Source organism: Nannospalax galili, unplaced genomic scaffold, assembly GCF_000622305.1.
Source record: "Nannospalax galili isolate Female #2095 unplaced genomic scaffold, S.galili_v1.0 scaffold915, whole genome shotgun sequence".
Lineage (NCBI taxonomy): Eukaryota > Metazoa > Chordata > Mammalia > Rodentia > Spalacidae > Nannospalax > Nannospalax galili.
The window spans coordinates 1,488,313-1,508,172 of NW_008336255.1; the positions used below are offsets into that span (position 1 = coordinate 1,488,313).

The 19,860-nt window shown below is 47.6% G+C and overlaps 1 protein-coding gene across 2 annotated transcripts in view; it reads left to right on the top strand.

Annotated features, from left to right (window-relative positions):
* The window catches only part of Dpysl2 (dihydropyrimidinase like 2), a 132,938-nt gene that overhangs the window by 100,913 nt on the left and 12,165 nt on the right, over nucleotides 1-19,860 (top strand). For both annotated transcript variants that reach the window (XM_008830972.3, XM_008830973.3), the window contains exons 5-10: nucleotides 1,882-1,943; nucleotides 2,390-2,470; nucleotides 3,006-3,074; nucleotides 7,455-7,575; nucleotides 17,287-17,443; nucleotides 17,771-17,912. In XM_008830972.3, the coding sequence (XP_008829194.1) occupies nucleotides 1,882-1,943; nucleotides 2,390-2,470; nucleotides 3,006-3,074; nucleotides 7,455-7,575; nucleotides 17,287-17,443; nucleotides 17,771-17,912 (632 nt within the window). The remainder of the gene's footprint in view (nucleotides 1-1,881; nucleotides 1,944-2,389; nucleotides 2,471-3,005; nucleotides 3,075-7,454; nucleotides 7,576-17,286; nucleotides 17,444-17,770; nucleotides 17,913-19,860) is intronic.

Consider the following 19,860-nt stretch of genomic DNA (forward strand, 5'->3'; position numbering starts at 1 on the left):
AGAGCCTCCAAACACTTCGGGCATTTCTGATCTCTAGTCAGAATCTTTTTTACCTTTTGAGAATACACAGACTCCAGTGGATTTTAACTTTCAGTACTCAGAATCAATCTATCCCAAATCAGGCCAGGTGGGTTTCCATGGTAACTGTTGTCTGGCATGGAACAGAGCCAGGATGGCCAGAGGCAGCTTAGTTTAGGCAGCTTCAAGCACCCCCAGCTGGCTTGAATTAAGCGCTAAGGCTCCAACACTGTCAGGATGGTTGTTAGGATTGTGATGGACCTTGGACAGGGATGTTTATTCTGGTGTGTCACAAGGCAAGAATTTCAAGGCGTCAGGATGAGACATCTGCTTGTCCAACTAATGGACCTCTTCTTATTTACAAAGATGTTTCTTAAAAATCAGCATGGCTTGCCAAAAAAAAAAAAAAAAACATTTATTACTGATCTTCACAGACAGACATTTGTAATTCATTTTTTTGTCAAAGTCAAAATATAGACTTGTTTGGAGACAGCTTTAAAAACGTGGTAAAGTACAAATTTAACCATTTGTAAGTATGCAATTAAGCAGCAAGAAATACATTCACCTTGTTTTAAAACCATTGCCGCCTTGCCTGTGGGATGGCTCACGACCTGAGTTCAGTCCCCAGGATACACATGGAATTTGTAATTCATTTTTTTGTCAAAGTCAAAATATAGACTTGTTTGGAGACAGCTTTAAAAACGTGGTAAAGTACAAATTTAACCATTTGTAAGTATGCAATTAAGCAGCAAGAAATACATTCACCTTGTTTTAAAACCATTGCCGCCTTGCCTGTGGGATGGCTCACGACCTGAGTTCAGTCCCCAGGATACACATGGAAGGAGAGAACTAACTCTCACAAATTGTTCTCTGACTTCGACATGCACGCTGTGGTACAAGTACACACACAGACACACAGACACACGGACACACAGACACACGCACAATAAGTAAAAGTAATAGAAAAAGAAACCATCACCACTGTCCATCTCCAGAACACTTTGACTTGCTAAAATGAAGATCTGTACAGTGTGAACACAGTACTGTTAATTCAACAGTTCATTTAACTGTCCTTCTTCCAGCCCTGGCCGACCCCTGTCTTACCTTCTGTCTTTATGACTTTGACTGCTCTAAGTCACACTGTAAATGAAATCACCCCGTGCCTGTCTTTTGTGATCAGCTTATTTTCCTCAGCAGATTGTGTTCATCCCTGTTGGATCTTATGTACGAATCTCCTTTGCGAGGCTGAGTGGTGATGCTCTGTCTTACACAGACCATATTTTGTGGGTCTGTTCATCACTAATGTTCCCTTGAGTTGGCTCCACTTTTGATAATTTGTGAATAATGCTTTTGTGGACATGACTGTGTTAATACCGTAACTTTTAATTTTTATATAATTTTAAACTTCCTAAACAGGAAAATCACAAGAATACTAAGAAGAATTTCTAAGAATCCTATTCCCAGTTGCCGATCCCCACCCCCCCTTTTGTGATGCTGAAGATTGACCCCAGGGCATCATGCATGCCAGACAAATGCTCTACCACTGACCTATATCCCCAGATCTTCTTATTTATTTATTGTTTGAAACAGGGTTTCATGAAGTTGTCCATGCTGCCCTTGAAAATACTTTGTCGCTCAGGCCTTGAGCGTCATCCTCTGCATAGCTGGGATGATAGCGTTGCCACCGCTGCTCACTGTGTCTCCATTTCTGTCCCTGTGTCCCTCCCCCCTACCTTCCCCATAAGATACGCACGGATGCACAAATGCACAAATAGTATTATCACTTTATTCCCTTCCAGATTGTTCCGTTGGGTGTATTTCTTGGCAGTCACGTCCCCGTCACTCTCTTTTGTCTGTTACCAGGGGTAAACTCCTTCCTTGTGTACATGGCTTTCAAAGATCGCTTCCAGCTGACGGATTCCCAGGTAAGAAAGCAGCCCTTCTGTGTAGGCTCACGACATTCTAGAATCCTGTGGCTATCTGGAGAAGCAGTCTTCTGTGTGTGTCCTATAGTGTCACAGGACATGGCTGGCAGGTTTGGTTTTTGACGGAACTGGCCTTTGGTGCAAGTGTGAACTCATGCCCCAGGTCATACTTTGCCAGGCTTTGGAATCAAACATTGTAACCTGTAACCAGGGCACTGCATGGCCTAAGTGTCGGTCAGAGTACCTCAGCATACCTGGTGTAGAGCTGGGTGTCACCCCCGGTTTCTCACCCTCATTCCTGTCTTTTGGGTTGGTCTGCCGCTCTGAATGGCAGAGGCTCTTCCTCTGTCAGAAGCAGCCTAGAGGAAGGCTCATTCCACCTAGAGGGTTTCCATATGACCAGGAAGATGCAGTTCCCATCTCTGAGCCCCTCTTCTCTCCCTCAGATATATGAAGTGTTGAGCGTGATCCGGGATATTGGTGCCATAGCCCAAGTTCATGCGGAGAATGGTGACATCATTGCAGAGGTACGGGGTGCTCTTTACATTTTCTCCATCTCCTGGAGGGTGAGAGGCAGGCTCAGGAATGTGGGGACGTTTTGGAATCTGAAGACCTGGGGTGGGAATCCAGAGGGCCTGGTGTTCTGATACTGGGGCTGTGTCAATGATGTCTTGCTAGTGGGAACGCAGGTTGTTCTGTAGAACATGTGCTCACTTCCCACTCCAGAGAGGTCCTTTCTCCTGGCACTGCAGTGCAGCTGTCCTGGATGGAATTCAGGAGCTCCCTAGTCACACTTGGGCATCATCTTACACTGTGCGATGGCCCAGGAACATACCCGCTTTCAGCTTCCCAAGGGATGCTGAGCAGTTTGGGAGGCTGGCCTGCTCAGGTGGAACTGGGCTGAAGGCAGTGACCCCTTCTCTTTCTGAGGTTTGAGGTGAATCTGGGTGTCCAGCAGGGTCTACTCTACTTACTGCTGGGGAACTTTGTGCCTAGGTTTCTGTTCATCAGTTAACCTGAAGCCCAGCTTCCCGATCACCTGACTTTCTTTACACATTTCAGGAGCAGCAGAGGATCCTGGATCTGGGCATCACAGGCCCTGAAGGACACGTACTGAGCCGGCCTGAGGAGGTGAACATCTGGGATGTGGGATGTGGGATATGTGAGGACTTGGTAGCACACAGAACCCACCCTTTATCTGTTGAGAATGGGCTTCTTGGATGTACACTGGTCTTTCCGAGAAGTGGTGTGTATATCCATGTGTGTGTGTCCGTGTCTGCGTCCGTGTGTGTATGTGTGTGTATACAGGCAAAGTGAAGTATTAGGCTGACCCTGAAAGCCAAGTGATATGGTTTGTTTAACTTGGTTGTCCCTTTTTGTCTAACTGTCCAAACTGTTTCTTACATGAACAGACAGTTTTCCATTAGCATCCTGAACTTTGGGCATTAGCGGCTTATCACTTACAGCCTGGTACCAAACCATAGGATGGGACCAAAAAGCTCTTCTGCATCTCTGAAACACACATGATGACCTCGCACAGAGCACAGTGCTCTCAGTGGGGTCTAGTGGACAAACCTTTGAAAATGACAAGGAGAAAACTTTGCGCAGGATTGACTGAGGGTGAGAAGCACAAAGTTACTGTCCATCCTGGAGAATGAGGTTTGTGAGTCAGAGGGCTGTGGGTCTCCTGTCTTAGGAGGTGGAGCTTTTACCGCTTGAATTTTAGCCTTTAACACTTTCCAGACTCAAGGTCAGGCCAACAAGCATCCTGGTGGCTGTGAGGGAAGAGAATGGTGACGGAGTTCCGACAGAGCATCAAGTGACAGGGTGTTAGGAAAAGGGGAGCTGTGGATGAGGGCAGAGGAAACCAACTTTCAGGGACCTGGACAGATGGAGGCTCAACATTAAGGTGTTTCTGCCAGAAACAGGTTAGAAATGTTTGAAAAGCAGGTTGGGAAGGAGCTGGGGCCAGTGGCTCCCAGAACTTTAGGTCCATTTGTGGAGTAAAACACGGAAAACAGGAAGGACGCCCACATGTTTACCGGGAGGAAAGAGCTATCAGGGAGGGGCTGTTCTGATTGCTCCTTGAGCAGAAGCATTAAAGCCGTTTGTGTGTGGCTCAGCACAGGGGCTTCTCTCTGGCAACTATGATTCAGTTATGGAAGGTCCTGAGGACCAGCAGGGACAGGAGCATACAACATTGTGGGAGTCTGTTTTTCAGCTGATTTGGGGGTGTCTGTCTTTTGCCAGGCACAGAATGTGGTGCTGCCCCGAGTGATTTCACCCTGTGACAGTCCTGTGAAATGAGGCCTGATGTGAGGACTTGAGAGGTGTGGAGGGGGACAGAATAGAATTAGGACTTCGTTCCTCAGACCCCTGCCATGACTCTTGATGGTAATTGTCCAGTTTGCCAAGAGAGATCTGTTGTGTGTTAAACTCCGAGGGGACGACAACAGAGACTCAAACATGGAACGGTTCTGATTGGGCTTGGCAATACGTCCCACCTAGGAAGAAACTGCCAGCGCGTTGGACACAGCAGTTAGTAACCAGTTAATTACCACATGATGTCAGGGTCTCTTTCGTCACTAGTGCCGTGATGGAACTTTCCCAACATCTTCCTGCGACTCTATGCTTCCCTTCCTAACCTGCCATGTGCCATGTGGAACTGTCCCTGCTTTTTAGCTCAGAAGATGGAAAGAGGGGGACCGTGAGAAGTAGAATTCTGAGTTGCCTCAGGTGGATATGTGGTGATTACCATGTGTTCTGTTGAGATCAGTTCTCAGCCTGTGTGGGCAGTGAGACCAGAGGGAGATGGTCCTGTCTGAGAGGGACTGAAGTGAGCTGGGGCACAGAGGCAGCCAGGAAGTGCTGTGTGTAGGCTTAGAATGTGGCTACTTACCAGCAGGGGACAGCTGTCAGAGCCTGGGGTCTGGGAAGAAAGTGAAGCCCCAGATGTGCGTAATGGAGAACCTGACACGGAGATGGGGCCTTCCCAGCTGTGCCTCACAGAATGTCTGTCCGAGGCATGCATGCTGCCAAGATGGGCGGGCTGTGCTGGGAACTCAGTGTCCTGACACTGCTCGGTGTCCGTGGATAGGTCATTTCTGTTTTGTCCTTGTGCTGCCCTATCTGTAAAATCACATAGCTAACCCTCCAGAGTCCCTAGAGCCCTGTAATGAGAAGTGGTTTTATTTTGATCTGTAATAAAATTTTTACAATATTTTAAAGAGACAGCTAAATCACAGCTCCACGTTATATATGCAGCAGTGTCTGTTTAAGATCAGAGGTGTACTCTTAAACTCAGGAGGCTAGATACTGCTCTGGCTGGAACATGGGGAGTGGGGTTAAAGTACCTTCTCTTCCAACAAGCTGACATTTTAGTTTGACCCCTGTCCAACTTCAAGCCACTTTCTGGGGCCAGATGGAGCCTGAACTTCATTCACAGTGTGTGTGCAAATGCAGACGGCGGACCCTAGGGACCAGGATTCTTCCCAGAAGTCCGAGTGGAAGTGGGTCCCATTTGTCCTCTTACTTAGAGCCATTGCATACCCCAGTTTACTGAGGACAGGCCTGGGCTCTGCCTGCAGTGCCGTGTTAATAGTGCGGCTGTCCCTTTGTGGAGTCTGTGCTGGGACGTTCAGTCAGGGCTGCTTCCGGCATCCCTGGGAAGCACTGAGGCTCTTAGAGCCCTTTTCATTCATACACACTGGAGACCTGAGCTGGAGGCCCAGTAGGATACTCTAGGGAGGGCAAGGAGGGTGGGGTGGAAGGATTTGGGGGGAGGGGGTGGAGCTTGAGGGAGGCTGCCTTCAGTAATCCCAGGAATGAGAAACATTTGGGTGTTTAGTGTTTTCTAGAGCTTTTGCTCTGCCTGGGTGTGACTGAGGCTTCCTCTCCCTCTGTGGCATGAGTACTCTGGGCAGTGACAGACCCCAGCCCAGCCACTCATCTGTGGAATGGGCTAGCCCAGTCAACTTAGCCAGGAGAGGAGCTGTCTCCTGTGAAAAGTAGCAGCCTAGTGTTAAAGTTCCATTAATAAAGTCAAGTCTTTTTTTTTTTTTTTTTTGTGCAGGAAAGACTTTTGAGCACTTGTTGTATACCGTTGTCCCTGCTCTGGGGGTATTGGGGCAGGGCATGACTGGTTCAGAAATGAATAAGGCCAGCCTGCTTCTCACTTGGAAGAGTTCACGCCATAGTCTCAATTTGGCAGAACATCCAATGGCCTCTTGGATCTGCTTTGAGTCAACTTCACTTGCCATGATAAACATACATTGCTGAGTCCCTGGTACAGCGTATAGGATGTCTTCCCCGGGTCAAGTGCTGAGCAGTCATCGAGTGGAATCTTTGAAATTCTGTTCCCTGAGGATCCATTTAAAAGAGCCAGATGGTTGATGGGGGATAGTTCTTCATCTTGTGCTGAAGGTCGTACCAGGCTGTGGCTGGCCAGTCACACCCACAGGGGCTCTTGGTGTTCAGATGCTGCTCTCTGCTCTGTTCCCACGTCCTGTGAGCTCTCTTTGTTTTGCGAATGCTGCTGGCTTGTTTTGGGAGCATCTCAGATGCTCAGCCCTAAAGTCAGGACACTGAGTGTCTTTGCCCAGGATCATGGGAACAGAATGAATGTGCTCAGCCACATTCAGCACATTGAGACCAGCCAGGATCTGGGTGTGGTGGTTTTCAAACACTAGCAAGTGAAGTGTTACTAGAGTTAGGGTCAGAGCCTGGGCTTTGGCAGTCCTAACAAGCTAGGTTGGACTAGCCATCTTCAGTTGCCCCCACATACTGTTTTTCCTGAGGACCAAGTTGGGTTCCCAACACTGATGTAGGAAGTTCACAACTGCCTATAACTCTAGCTTTAGGGGATCTGATGCCTCTGACTTCCATAGGCACATGCACTCATGTATACAGACACACATACATATCATTTCAAATAATAAAATAATAAAACATTTAAATAGGAAGCAAGAGGTAATGTAGCCAAGCAGTCCTGGTCAGGTGTGATCCTACTCACATTGTCTCGTTACTGTTCTGACAGGCTGTGCAAAGCCTCTTTCTTGGAGACGAGTTCCCCCTCCGGCTGGCTGGGCTTCAGCCTTTTCCTTCTCCCAGCATGAGATTCCTCCTGGGGAAATTCTGATTTCTTAGGAACCATTGTTTCGATAGTCTGATAGCGAAAGGGAGGGACCCAAGTGTCTCCAAAGTCTCCTCATTCCTGCCAAGATGGTTCCATAATAATCACCAAGAGTGGTTACAATCCATACAGCTGGGTTCTGACTCCCAGAGTTCCTAGATTCAGGGTCTAGTGGGGCCCAGGAATCTGCATTTCTTACAGTTGATGCTGGTGTTGCTGACTTGCTAACCATACTTCAAGACTGGTTGGGGAGCAGTTACCCTGTCTTTGTACCGTCCAGTGTTAACTGAATGCTGGGTGCCACTTAGGGGAGGTGCTTGGGGGCCCACTTGTCCCTGTTGCTGACTGAGGGCAAAGATGAGTTCTCTGTCCTCCTGTAGGTCGAGGCTGAAGCTGTGAACCGTTCCATCACCATTGCCAATCAGACCAACTGCCCCTTGTATGTCACCCGAGTCATGAGCAAGAGCGCTGCGGAAGTCATCGCCCAGGCACGGAAGAAGGGTGAGCTCTGTGGGCCTGGCAGGAGGGCTGTGAGAGTTGGGAAGGAGCACGTGGCTCACCAGGGAGGCTTCTTTTCTGACCCTTGTGCCAACTGAGCTGCTTTCATCACATTCCAGCATTAACCTAATTACAGCCCAGCAGAGTGGGGAGCTCTAGTTTCCTCCCTTTGTTCCGAAGCTGTGGCCTTGTTTGTATCTATTTAAAACCAAGGCTGGGTGGGCAGGTATCTCTCTTCCCACAGAAAGTTTATTTTAATTTGATTCGGTCTAAACAAACTAGTTACATACACAGGTTACGTCACTTTTCATTGGCTACAGAATGCTTCTAGAGAGAGTGTAACTTTGCAAGATGTGTCTCCCCTCCCTAGTGTGGGTATGCTTACCGGGGTCAGTCAGAGCCTTGTGCAGGGTAGATCCGATCCTGTCCAAGTTTGGAGGCTCAGATTACTCCTGTCAATACACCGTGGATGCCTTCTGAGTGAAGCTGGTTCTTCTGAGAAGGGTCTTGCAAACTAATTCACTAAGTGCATCTGTAGCACTTCTCAGGGACGTTCCATGGTGTACTTTGTACATTATGAATAAACAGCCCATTGTCACTTGCCGCCTACTATGTATTTGGCTAATCACATACATGCTTTTTGCTTGGGAGTTAGCCCAGCATACAGAGCCAGAAAGTATAGTGCTGATCTTGAGGAGGGCCATTAACCCGATCTGAAAAGGAACATTGCAAAGGGACCCCCTTCTTCCTTTCTGTCTCCCCACCCCTTTGCCGTATCTCCCTCCAGTTTCCTGTATCTCCAGTTCTTTGCTTTTATCCCAATCTCCCCCCCTCCCCATCTTTCTCTGTCAATAAGGGAACAGTTTGGCCTCTCTGGCTCTGTTTCTGTGTATGATCCACGTGGGTCAGAAGGACTGTGGGATGTTTTTGATGGTGGGTGACTTGGTACAGGCCCCAGAAAAAAAAATTGCTTAATGACCACTTAATCAGCTAGTCCCAAGGGATGATGGCTTCCAGACCCACCCTGTGATTCCTTACCCCTGCTCTTTGGAGCTCTGATGCGCTACTGATTTTTGAGTATGTGCCCTCTCCTGGCAGCTTGAGGAAATGGCCTTTTATTTAATTGATTGATTATCTGTGTGTCTGTCTATCATCTATCTCTCGCCTATCATTTATTCCTTTTATTTGATTGATTGATCATTCATTCATTCATTCATTCATTCATGGCATTTTGAGACAGGGTCTTATGTAGCCCAGACTGGCCTTGAATTCACTGTTTAGCCAAGGATGACCTTGAGTTTCTGATCCTTCTGCTTTGAGTTATTTTTCGAGGAGACCTGGTGGATGGTGACTGAGTCTGTGGTACTTTTTTATCACCCATGCACATTTGTAGGATGGCCGGATGTGCTTGGGGTTCAGCCTCAGCACTGAAGACCCTTCCTGGCACTATTGTGCTTGTAGTGTGGGCACAGCGAGCAGAGCGTCTGAACAAGGGAAAGGTCGGGGGCGGCTGATTTTGTGTGTTTTATTAGCCGTTCTGTTCCCTGATGATAGTAAGAAGTCAGCAAATGTTTAACATGGCTTTGGGTTTGAGGCCTTCTTGTCTCAAGTGTGAGTAGTCGTATACCCACCTGTGCACCTTAGAGGATGGAGGGATTTGGCCTCTTTCCAGACCGCATTTAGGAAGCTGGAGCCTTGAGCTGGCTCCCCAGCAGTACCTAAGCCTGTTCTTGGACATCCCTGAAGTGTGGGGCCAGCATGTGTCTACATAGCATGCGGTTTCATTCCTGCACTCTGCCCTGGGGCCCAGGGCCTTTTGTTATTCTTGTCCCTGGCCGAAGAGGGAAGTATTTCAGTCAGTTCTGTTCCAGAACCTTCCGTGCATGAATCCAGCTGTGCCTACACTGTAATTCTGAGTGGCCTTTGCATTCAAACTGTTGCCCTTTCATTCTTCAGAGCTTTTGTATTAGAGATATCCAAGTGCTTGGGAGGGATTCCAGTGCCCTCAGGTGCTAACCAGCAAGAGCAGAAAGTTCTAGCCACCCTTGTGAGTGGGTAAGAAAGGCTTTCTACCTTGTTGGAGTTACCAACAGCACTAACAGGCACCCTGGGCAGGAACTTCGAACTTTTGGTTTACTTTACAGCTCAGAGCTTGGAGAAAGTAGAATTGGACTTGATCACTGGGCATCTAACTGCAGGCCTCAAATCTCTATGTTAATGTTTGATCAACTCACTTTCCCTCTTGGAGGTTATTTTGATATAGGAAATTCTTGTGGTCTGTATGTGCTGGGGCTTAGTTCTGGTAGAAACTGGAGTCTGACCCTCAGCAGAGTCCTGTGTAATAAGAAACAAGGGTTCCCAAATGACCAAGGTGTGTTCCCTGGTATCAGTAGGACTGTTCTCTATCAAACCCCACTCGATGATGCTTTAGCCACGTGATTTACCATCGTTCAGCCTGTTTCCCATTTGCAAAGGGAGAGTAGGAGCTGTCACAGAGGGATACTTGTGTGGAAATGAGCTAACACGAGGGTGAAGATGTACACAGTAACTTTCCAGTTGTCTTTGTCACTGGAGAACAGAAGGTTGGTTTAACCTCGAGCATGTTAGACAAGCCAAGATCCATGTGGACCTGGAGCAAAAGGTTTCCTGCTAAGGATTGCTTTTCTACTTTGGGTTCTTGGGGTCCTCAGAGGGACGTGTGGGGCACTGCCAACCTCCTACCCCTGCATCTCATCTGTGCTTTAAGGAAGCCTGGGTTTCTCCCGTTTTTTTCTCCATGTTCCTCATTACTGCCCCTGTGTTTTTCCTGTGTGATATTTCAGACCTGGGTGCCATGAGCAAGCAAGAACTGGTCCTGACCCTCAGCAGCTTCCTTTGTTGGGGAAGATGATGTGGAACAGAAAGTCTCAAGAGGAATGGTTAGGGTGTTGAAGAGGTCTTGGCCAGGCAGAACTTGAACACAGGACAGAGTCTACGGGGGTGAGGCTGTGGGAAGGACTTAGAAAAAAAGTCTTAATCTTAGTAAGCAGTGACAGGATCTTTTTCTATTTGCCCTTAGCCTTCCACCCCAGGTCTGCTTGTCCTGTGACCAAGGAGAGAAATGTTTAAGCAAGTGAGACAGTGAGATGGCTTTAAGAACTTGGGCTGAAAGCTAGCGCAGGCGGTAGCCCCATGCCCACTCAACCCAACACAGCAGTAGCCTGCCTTTTCTGGGTGACCTGTGGTGACCACATTCAGTGCCATACGGCAGGACAGCACCTCATCAGCCTCACTGTGTTGAGAGATGAAACACAGCATAACTGGAATATCTTGGCCAATTTTATTTGTATTTTTTGCATGACTGGGATTTGAACCTGGGGTTGTACATGTGCTTGGCAAGTGCAGTTCCTCAGAGCTAAATCCTGGTCCTGCATCTCACAGTGTTTTTGGGATAGGTTCTCAACTGTTGTTCAGGCTGGCTTTGAGTTTGTGATTTTCCTTCCACAGCCTTCCTAGTAGGTGGGATTATAGGACTATGCCTCCAGGCTTACTAAAGACATGTGTCACCATGCCCAGCCATGTTGGGTCTTATTCTTAAGAAAAATTGATAGATGGTGCACAATTTGATAAGCTTATGTCTCGGAAGAGAACCTGAAATGCAGAAATTGAACATATTTCTAACCATCCAGCTCTTGGGAAGTAGAAGCCACGATTCCCGACATCTTACCATCTCTTTCCCATGAGGGTCCAGGGTGGGAATTCCTCCGTCAGAACTCTCTATCGGCAGCCTTTTGCCCATGTGAGGAGTCCTGTGTGGCTCTGGATGCCTTTGTGTGGGAATGGTAGCCCATGGTGGGCAGTACCTGCTGACTTCACCTAGCTTTAGAATCCAAGGTCAGCCACATTCAAACAGTCATGGCCACCAAGAGACACTAAACCCTGGGACCCCAAATCCAAGACCAGACTTTTCATACCCTACAGGTTAATAGGGATGGTCATGAGAAGACTGTGGCCATGTGATTAAGGGGAATGGGACGCTCCCCTTACCTTGGGGATGAATCCTTGGGTTAAGTTAATGTACCACATAACTGTTTTGAGCTAGACTTGGGAGTGACAGTGGCAGGCAAGTAGGGTTGTGAATGTCATAAACTCCCAGCTGTTATTAGAGAATAGCTCACGGGAAGAGGAGGGAGGGGACAGGCAGACAGAGGCAGATTTATTTCAAAGCACTGGCTCATGTAACAGTGGAGCTGGAGAGTGAAATCTTCAGGGAAGGCGAGCAGTCTGGAGACCCAGGTGAGAGATGATGCTGCCGCTCAGACCTGACGCTGTGTGGAGACAGAAGCCCTTCCTAGTCAGTGCCCCCATTTGATCAGCATATGCCTTCCAGGCTGGGAATTCAGCTTGCATTATAATTCAGCCAGGTAGGATAAGATCCTGGGCTTGATTTTCAGCCACCTCTGCTCATCTGTATGATACAAAGGGCTCTTTCAGGGCAGACAGAAAATCTTGACTTGTGCCTGATCTGGGAATTTGAATCCCTTAGTTTATTTATTTATTTTAATTTCCCTGTTTTGCTCAGGACCATTAGAAGCAACTAACCAATCCTATTCTGTTTGTTAACTTGATTTTAAAAATGTTCTGTAGCATCAAATGCAACACCCAGAGCCTTGCTTCTTAGAAGTGTTTGACTCAGGGCACTCAGTTGAGGTTTTGTCTGTTTCATTGCCCCATTGTTGACATAGACTATGTGTTTTCTTTGCTGCAAATAGAATCATTAGTACCTTTGAATCATCTTAGACTAGAGAGGCAATTCTAGAAACTTCAGAGAACTTATTTTGAAGATTTTGTTTCTTGCCTGATGAAGTGGTACATACCTATAATCCCAGTACAGGAATAGGGATGCTTGGGCACTACAAGAAGCCTTTAGTCATGTGGTCATGAGGGCTCTTAGGGCCACCTCACCTGGGGGATAATCCTTAGGGCCAAGCTAGGGAGGCAGAAGCAGAATTTTTTGTTAGGCCAGCCTGGGCAACATATTAGCCTGGCTCAAAAAACAAAAACAAGGCCAGGGAGATAAAATTGGTAAAGCGCTTGCCTTGTAAGCACAGGTACCTGAGTTCATTTCCCAGAAGCCATGTAAAGAAAGCCAGGTGTGGTGGTGCATGCTAGGTGCTGAGAAGACAGACAGGCAGATCCCTGGGGCTCACTGGCCAGCTAGTCTGGCTTACTTGATGCGTTCCAGGCCAATGAGAGACAGCTTCTGTGGTCTCCAGATGCTGTACACACATGTGCACCCCCCCAAAGATTTGTTTCTTTTATTTATTTTATGCATATGTGTTTTGCCCAAATGTATGTAAGTGCCCATGGAAGTCAGAAGAGGCTGTCAGATCCCTTGGAACTGCTGCTGTGTGGGTGCTGGGAACCAAACCTGGGTCCTCTGCAAGAGCAGCCAGTACTCATAACTGCTGAGCCATCTCTTCAGCCTGGATTTGTTTCTTTAGAACCATTCTTGCTACTAAGATTTCTCTGAATAGCTCCCAGGCAGCCATGAGACTGTGGCATGCACACTCTAATGTAATGATGTGCAGCTCTGTCCATCCATTGACTTGGCTTCTGGGGCTGCATTTTGAGTTCCCTGTCTGCAATTTTCCATTGTTCTTACTTTGGATTTGTCCTGCTTCTCATTCATGGGAAATGACTAACTGTCGGAGCCCAGAACTGTCAAACATTTCCAAACCCCAGCTTGCATTTATTCTTCATGAACATTCAAGGCCTGGGGCTGGTTGTGAATAAACATCACCCTCCAGTTCCCTGCATTCCCGGCCTGACTAGTGCGCCTGCCAGAGGCTGGCTTGGGGTCACATCCATCAGTTTAGACTTTCCCTGGAGAAAAGAGTCATGAGTTCCAACGGCCCGCCAAGAAAGTGTCAGCACTGTGTTTAGAGAAGCACAGAAAGGCCAATTAAGCCGTTCGTGGTTTATTATTATTAGTGGTAATGATTGCTGGCTCTCATCTTGCTGGTGTCTGTGGCCTGACTGAGCTCCGGAAGCCAGTCTATGGCTCCCTCTAACATAGGGGTTACAGGGCAGGGAGAGGAGCCTGGGGTGAGGTACTGGGCCACAGGGATGGAATGAGGGTTGGGGCAGAGCCCAGTGTGTGAACCAAACTCCCCTGAAAGTGGAGGTCTTGGACACGACGGTTAACTCCTGCCCTAACTTTTGGAGCTGAAGGACAAAAGTAAGAGGTGGTCAGAACCTCTGGTTCCCTCAGGAGGTCGATTCGTTTATTTGCTTCTTTACTTTATATATATATATTTAGTTTTTGAGACAGAGTCTCCCTATAGCCCCAGCTGACCTGGAACTTGCTGTGTAGACCAGGCTGGCCTTGATCTCACAGAGATCTGCCTGCCTCTACCTTCCGAGTGTTGGGATTAAAGTCCTTCGCCACTGTGCCTAGCATCTTGTGGAGGTTTAAATGAAGAAGAACAGAGGTTAGGGAGACGGCTCAGTGGTTAAGAGCACGTACTCTTGCAGAAGGACAGAGTTCAGTTCCTAGTACCTATGTTGGGTGGTTCACAACTGCCTATGGCTCTAGCTCCAGGGGATTCAACACCCTCTTCTGGCCTTCATGGACACTTACATGTAACATTGTTTATACATACACAAGTGTGCATACATACTCACGGATAAAGTCCTTGAGTGGAGTACAGCAGAAGCAGTTATAGCTGGCTCTGCCCGTCTCCCGGTCCCTACCCCTCCAGTGTCTGCATGCTCCATTTTGGCTTGTGGGGTCCAGAAGTTCTCACTCAGCCTTGGTCAAGGAGGAAGGCTCAGGGCAGCAGTGACCTTGGAAACTCCAACCCCATCCAAAGGCTGAATCCATTGTCCTCTGAGGCTTATGCTAGTGTGACAGAGGGGAGGGGGCCCTTTGTTGAGCATCAGCACCCCCACCCCAGTCTGAAGTGAGGCCTCTCTGTTCCCAGCACTGGCCCCTTCTTGCACTCAGGTGTCCAAAATCAAGCCTGAGTTGCAGATCCAATGACAGGGACAAACCATGGCATGTTCTAGGGTGTTCCAGACTATGGGTCTCCCAGACTGCTGAGCTGTTTGTTTCTCCTCTAACTGCTGATGTTCTGAAATTTTCATGGTGACAAAACTGGGAAACCCCGAGGGCTTTAGTTCCTTTGTGCTCAGGTGAGCAGTGACCAGCCAGACCTGCAGACCTGACTGGGTCAGGAATTAGATTTCATCAGATCTGTTGAGGCTCCAGCTGAAGCTGGGGGCTGAAGACACACACACACACACACACACACACACACACACACACACACCCTGCTCAGCCATTGCATCTCACATGGGGCTGAAGATACACACACACACACACAGACACACAGACACACACACATACACACACACACACAGAGACACAGACACACAGACACACACACACCCCGCTCAGCCATTGCATCTTACATGGGGCTGAAGATACACACACACACACACACACACACACACACACACACACACACGCACACATACACACAGAGACACAGACACAGACACACACAGACACACACACACCCCGCTCAGCCATTGCATCTCACATGGGGCTGAAGGCACACACACACACACACACACACACACACACACACACACACCGCTTAGCCGTTGCATCTCACAATGGGCCTGAGCAAGCAGGCGGCAGCTGGCTGTGGGGTGTTTTCCGTTTTGGGATATGCACCCAGTATGCGTATTGAACCAGCTTCTTTTGGGGAAGCTTCTAGTAGGTCAGGAAAGCTGGGCTGTGTCAGATGCTTTCTTCCAGGGGCTTCCTTCTAGGCACACATTCTCTCCACTATGGAACCTTTTCCCTCCTGCCTGGGGACTCTTCCTAAGGACTGCCAGGAGGCAGCTGTGGTTGAGGCCTCCAACACTCCCTGACTGAACAGCCATTCCTTTGTGAAATTCCTGAGGCAGGAGGGGGCAGCTCCCTGGAGCCAGTTCTGAGTGTCTGGGCGAAGAGGGTGTTGTGGAATATTATCCAGTGATAAGCCTTTGAAAAGACTGACAGGGAAGGGCAGCACATTCCTGACTAAGAAGGGTTTGTCTTTGAGGGCCTTGTGAGCAGAGACGAGAAAAGCTTGGCTGGGTGAGGGAAGGGGCAGGTGAATTTTTTATGATCTGAGATCAAATTCCAGTTCTGATGCATTTAATTAATAAAGTATTAATGCACTGAATCAGCTTGAACAAACATTTGTTGAGTGGCTACTGTGTGTAGACTGATTGTCAGTGCGTCACCATCAGGAGTCAAGTTCAAAATGGGGCTGGGGGACTGGGGATTGCTCAGAGGTTAAGAGCACTGGCTGCTTTTGCAGAGGACCTGGGGTTCAGTTCCCAGTATTCACATGGTGGCTAACAACCATCTGTTACTCCAGTTCCAGGTGATTTGACAGCCTCTTCTGACCTGGGCATTGCACGCATGTGGTACATTTACATATATGCAGGCAAAACACTTATGCACGTAAAATTTTTAAAAAGATTGTAAGTTCAAAAGTGAGTGATCACTGGAGTAGAGGATGGGCTTCTCAGGCAGAGATTGAAAAGTCAAGCATGGGGGTGCACCCCTCTAATCCCAGCACTCAGGAGGTAGAGGCAGGAGGATCAGAAGCTCAAGATCATCCTTCCCCGAAGCCAGGCTGGACTATAGAAAAAAGAGGACATTGGCTTTGGATTACAGGGGAAGTAGATGCTTCAGGGTGGAGGTGGGTTTGAAATCCTTGAAGACATGAGAACTTCTTAAGATGACATGTAAGAGAATGGCATGGGAGAGTGTTTCTATAAGGATCCTTCTGCAGTGTCAGGGAGCGTGGACAGAGAACAGGGTAAGGTGTTGGAAAAGCAAAGAAACCTGAAATCAGTTGGGTCCTGTTGAAATGAACAGAGAGTAGGCTTGAGGCCTGGTCTAAGAGAAGAAGAAAATTACAGCAGAAAAGCACCGGTGTTTAACCTGTTGGATGGTTCCTAGTTTTCTGGTTCACTTTGAGTGGTCAGAGAAGAGGGCATCATTTGGGCATCAAGGGAACTGACATTCTTGGGCATTGTGTGGTTCGTTAGGCTGGGCTTCTAGAAACTCTGAAATTCTTGTGGCCTAACTGTACACTCTCATGAAGTTGGCTGTGGGTCTGGTGGCTGCTGTGGGTGCCTCCCCTCATTTGGCAACTCAGGCCTCTAGAAATCTCTGGAAGATCCTGAGACTATGTTCTAATACTTTAGCCCTGTAATGTCATGAGTAATTTCTGCTCACAGCCCTGTAGCTAGAATTAGACAGGGTGAAGGGGTTTAAGCAGAGGGGCTGCAGAGTATAGTTAAATCCACTGATCATCCGAACAGAAGATTCTAGATGATTCTGAGTACTGGGTATTGGGGATTATCTAAATTGGAGATGTTGCTGCAAACTGCGGATCAGCAGCGTGGGAGTCTGAGGCCTATGCTGTGTTTAGGATTGCCCGAGGGGAGAGGGTGAATCCACAGGTCAGGGCCACAGCGACATCTGACGGAGTGAGTGCTTGCTGGGTGGTCTTGCCTGGCTGGGGTTCTCAACTCCTAGGCATCATCTCCTCACCTGTGATGTGAGGCTTCATCCCCATGAATGCAGAGTAGATGGTGATGTCTGCTAAGAGTGGTCTCCTGTCCTGGTGTGTCGGGCTGAGCCTCTTGTGTTCCGTTTGTCAGGAACTGTGGTGTATGGCGAGCCTATCACAGCCAGCTTGGGGACGGACGGCTCTCACTACTGGAGCAAGAACTGGGCCAAGGCTGCCGCCTTTGTCACCTCCCCACCTCTGAGCCCTGACCCGACCACTCCAGACTTTCTCAACTCCTTGCTGTCCTGGTGAGTCCTGGTGACTTGTTCACACCTGAGCTCTTGGTCTTCTTGGACCAAAATGACCCAGTAGATGTTAGGTGACCACATGGTGGCTTTAAATAAGGATTTGCCAAAGAGGGGTCACTAAATAAGAATAAGGAATTATTTTGTCACCATCCTGGGTGGGAATTTCTGATAGAAACCCTGTGTTATCCTCACGGTCAATCAAAGAGGTTTAATATGAGGTGTCAGAGGGATGTACATGTGGTGGATGACATCACACAGTGTATCTCACTAGACAGACTGAGGTTTATACAGCGCTATAATGAAGTTTCATGTTGTGTTGCCTTGCAGTGGAGACCTCCAGGTCACTGGCAGCGCCCACTGTACCTTCAACACTGCGCAGAAAGCTGTGGGGAAGGACAACTTCACCTTGATTCCCGAGGGCACTAACGGCACGGAGGAGCGGATGTCCGTCATCTGGGACAAGGCTGTGGTAAGGAGCGATGGCCTCTCTCACTGGCAGGCATGTCTCTGCAGATGGGGTGCTCATGTGGGCCAGTTTGAGCTCATTTCCTCCAAATATACATAAGGGTTCTGTGTCAGTAAGGAAATAGCTTCCTTCTCCTGGTGACCTCAGGTAACAGTCTTCTCCGTTTCCTTAGAGTGTGTTTGAGGGCTGCCTTGAGTTTGGCAATTGTACCTACCTGGGGCTTCTGAACAGCCTGCTTTGGATAGACTCTGACCTTGGTGGTTTTGAGGGTGTTTGTTTTAAATTTTTTCTGATTCTTTTTAAAATTTCGATTTTTTATGTATGTGAGTATTTTGCTTGTGTGTGTGTGTAAGTGCACCATGTGTGTGCAATGACTGCAGAGGCCAGAAGAGGCATTGGATCCACTGAAATTGGAATTATGGATGGTTGTTAGCCACCGTGTGGGTGCTGGAAACCAAACCAGGTGTATTCTGCAAGAGCAGTCAGTGCTCTTAATGCTTCAGCCCCAGATTTTCTGATTCTTAATTCATTATTTTAGATTATGCAGATAAAAATCATTGTGCCAAAGATAGCTACAGTGAACATTGTGATGAATGTCTGTGCTTTTTACTGGTGCATGCATGTATTCAGTATGTGTGACTGTACAGAACACAACATGATACTGACTCATAGCCCATTTAAAAATCACTTTTACTGTTTTCATGTGTATGTGTGTGTCTCTATGTGAGTATATGCCACACATGTGTAGGTGATCACAGAGGTTGGAAGAGGGCATCAGATCCCCTGGAGCTGGAGTTATAGGCACTTGTGAGCTCCTCGGTGTGGTTCTGGGAATCAAACTCAGGTCCTTTGGAAGAGCAGCAAGTGCTTTTAACTACTAAGCCATCTTTCCAGCCCCCTTAAAAAAATTCTTAATATACCATGAAAAATGTCTTCATCCTTATGTCCACTTGAGAAACTAGTCTTAAAATTACAGAATATTCTCTTCTTTCCTAATGCCAAACAGTAATTTGTAGTTTTTTGGTTGATCATTTGTGTTGTTTCTGATTTTTTTTTTAAAGCTGAGATGAGAATCCTTATAGACACATCCTTGGATACAACTTTAATAATGCTTTAATAATGTTTGTATGAGAAATTTCTAGAAGTAGCATCGTTGGGTCAAAGGGTTTCTCTCTCTCTCTCTCTATCTCTCTCTCTATGTATATATGTATATATATTAAAGATTTATATGAGTGCCTGGGATGTATGTATGTGCACCTCATGTGTGCTTGGTACCCATAGAGGCCAGAAGAAGGTGATGGAACTCCTGGTGTTATGGACTGTTGTTAGTTGCCATGTGGATGCTAGGAACCAAATCTGGCCCTCTGCACGAGCAACCAGTGCTCTTAACTGCTGAGTCATCTCTCCAGCCCCAAGGGCATAAATGTGTTTAAGACTATAAAATATGTGTCCTTAAAATTCCTTCTGCAGAAATTACCACCCGATATACCCCTTCAGTGTCAATTCCCCTGTCATCCATGGGTCCAAATGGATGCTAAGAGCAAAAGCCCAGAGGATGCTGAGTTGATGAGTGGATTTTTTGTCTCATTATTTGATGTTTAATTTCTTCAATTACTGACTGGAATGAATGTTTTTATATGCTTATTAGCTGTTAATTTTTTTTTCCTCTTAATGCACGTGCATTTGTTCACACAATTCTACTGAGTTTAGAGCAGGTTTAGGAAGAGGGTGGGGGGACTTGAGGGAACAACTGGCCCTTACCATAGAGCATGGAGAGCCAGGTGCTGGGCTGACACTAGTCACTTGACTAGAAGCCCAGATCTGTACCCATCCTTTGTTGAAAGGAACACCCCAGACATGCATGTCAACATGTGTTACTTTATTACTGGGTGTTTTCCCACTTCAGCTTTCTGACCTGCCGATGCTCTCTCTCTCTTTCCCTCCCTCCCTC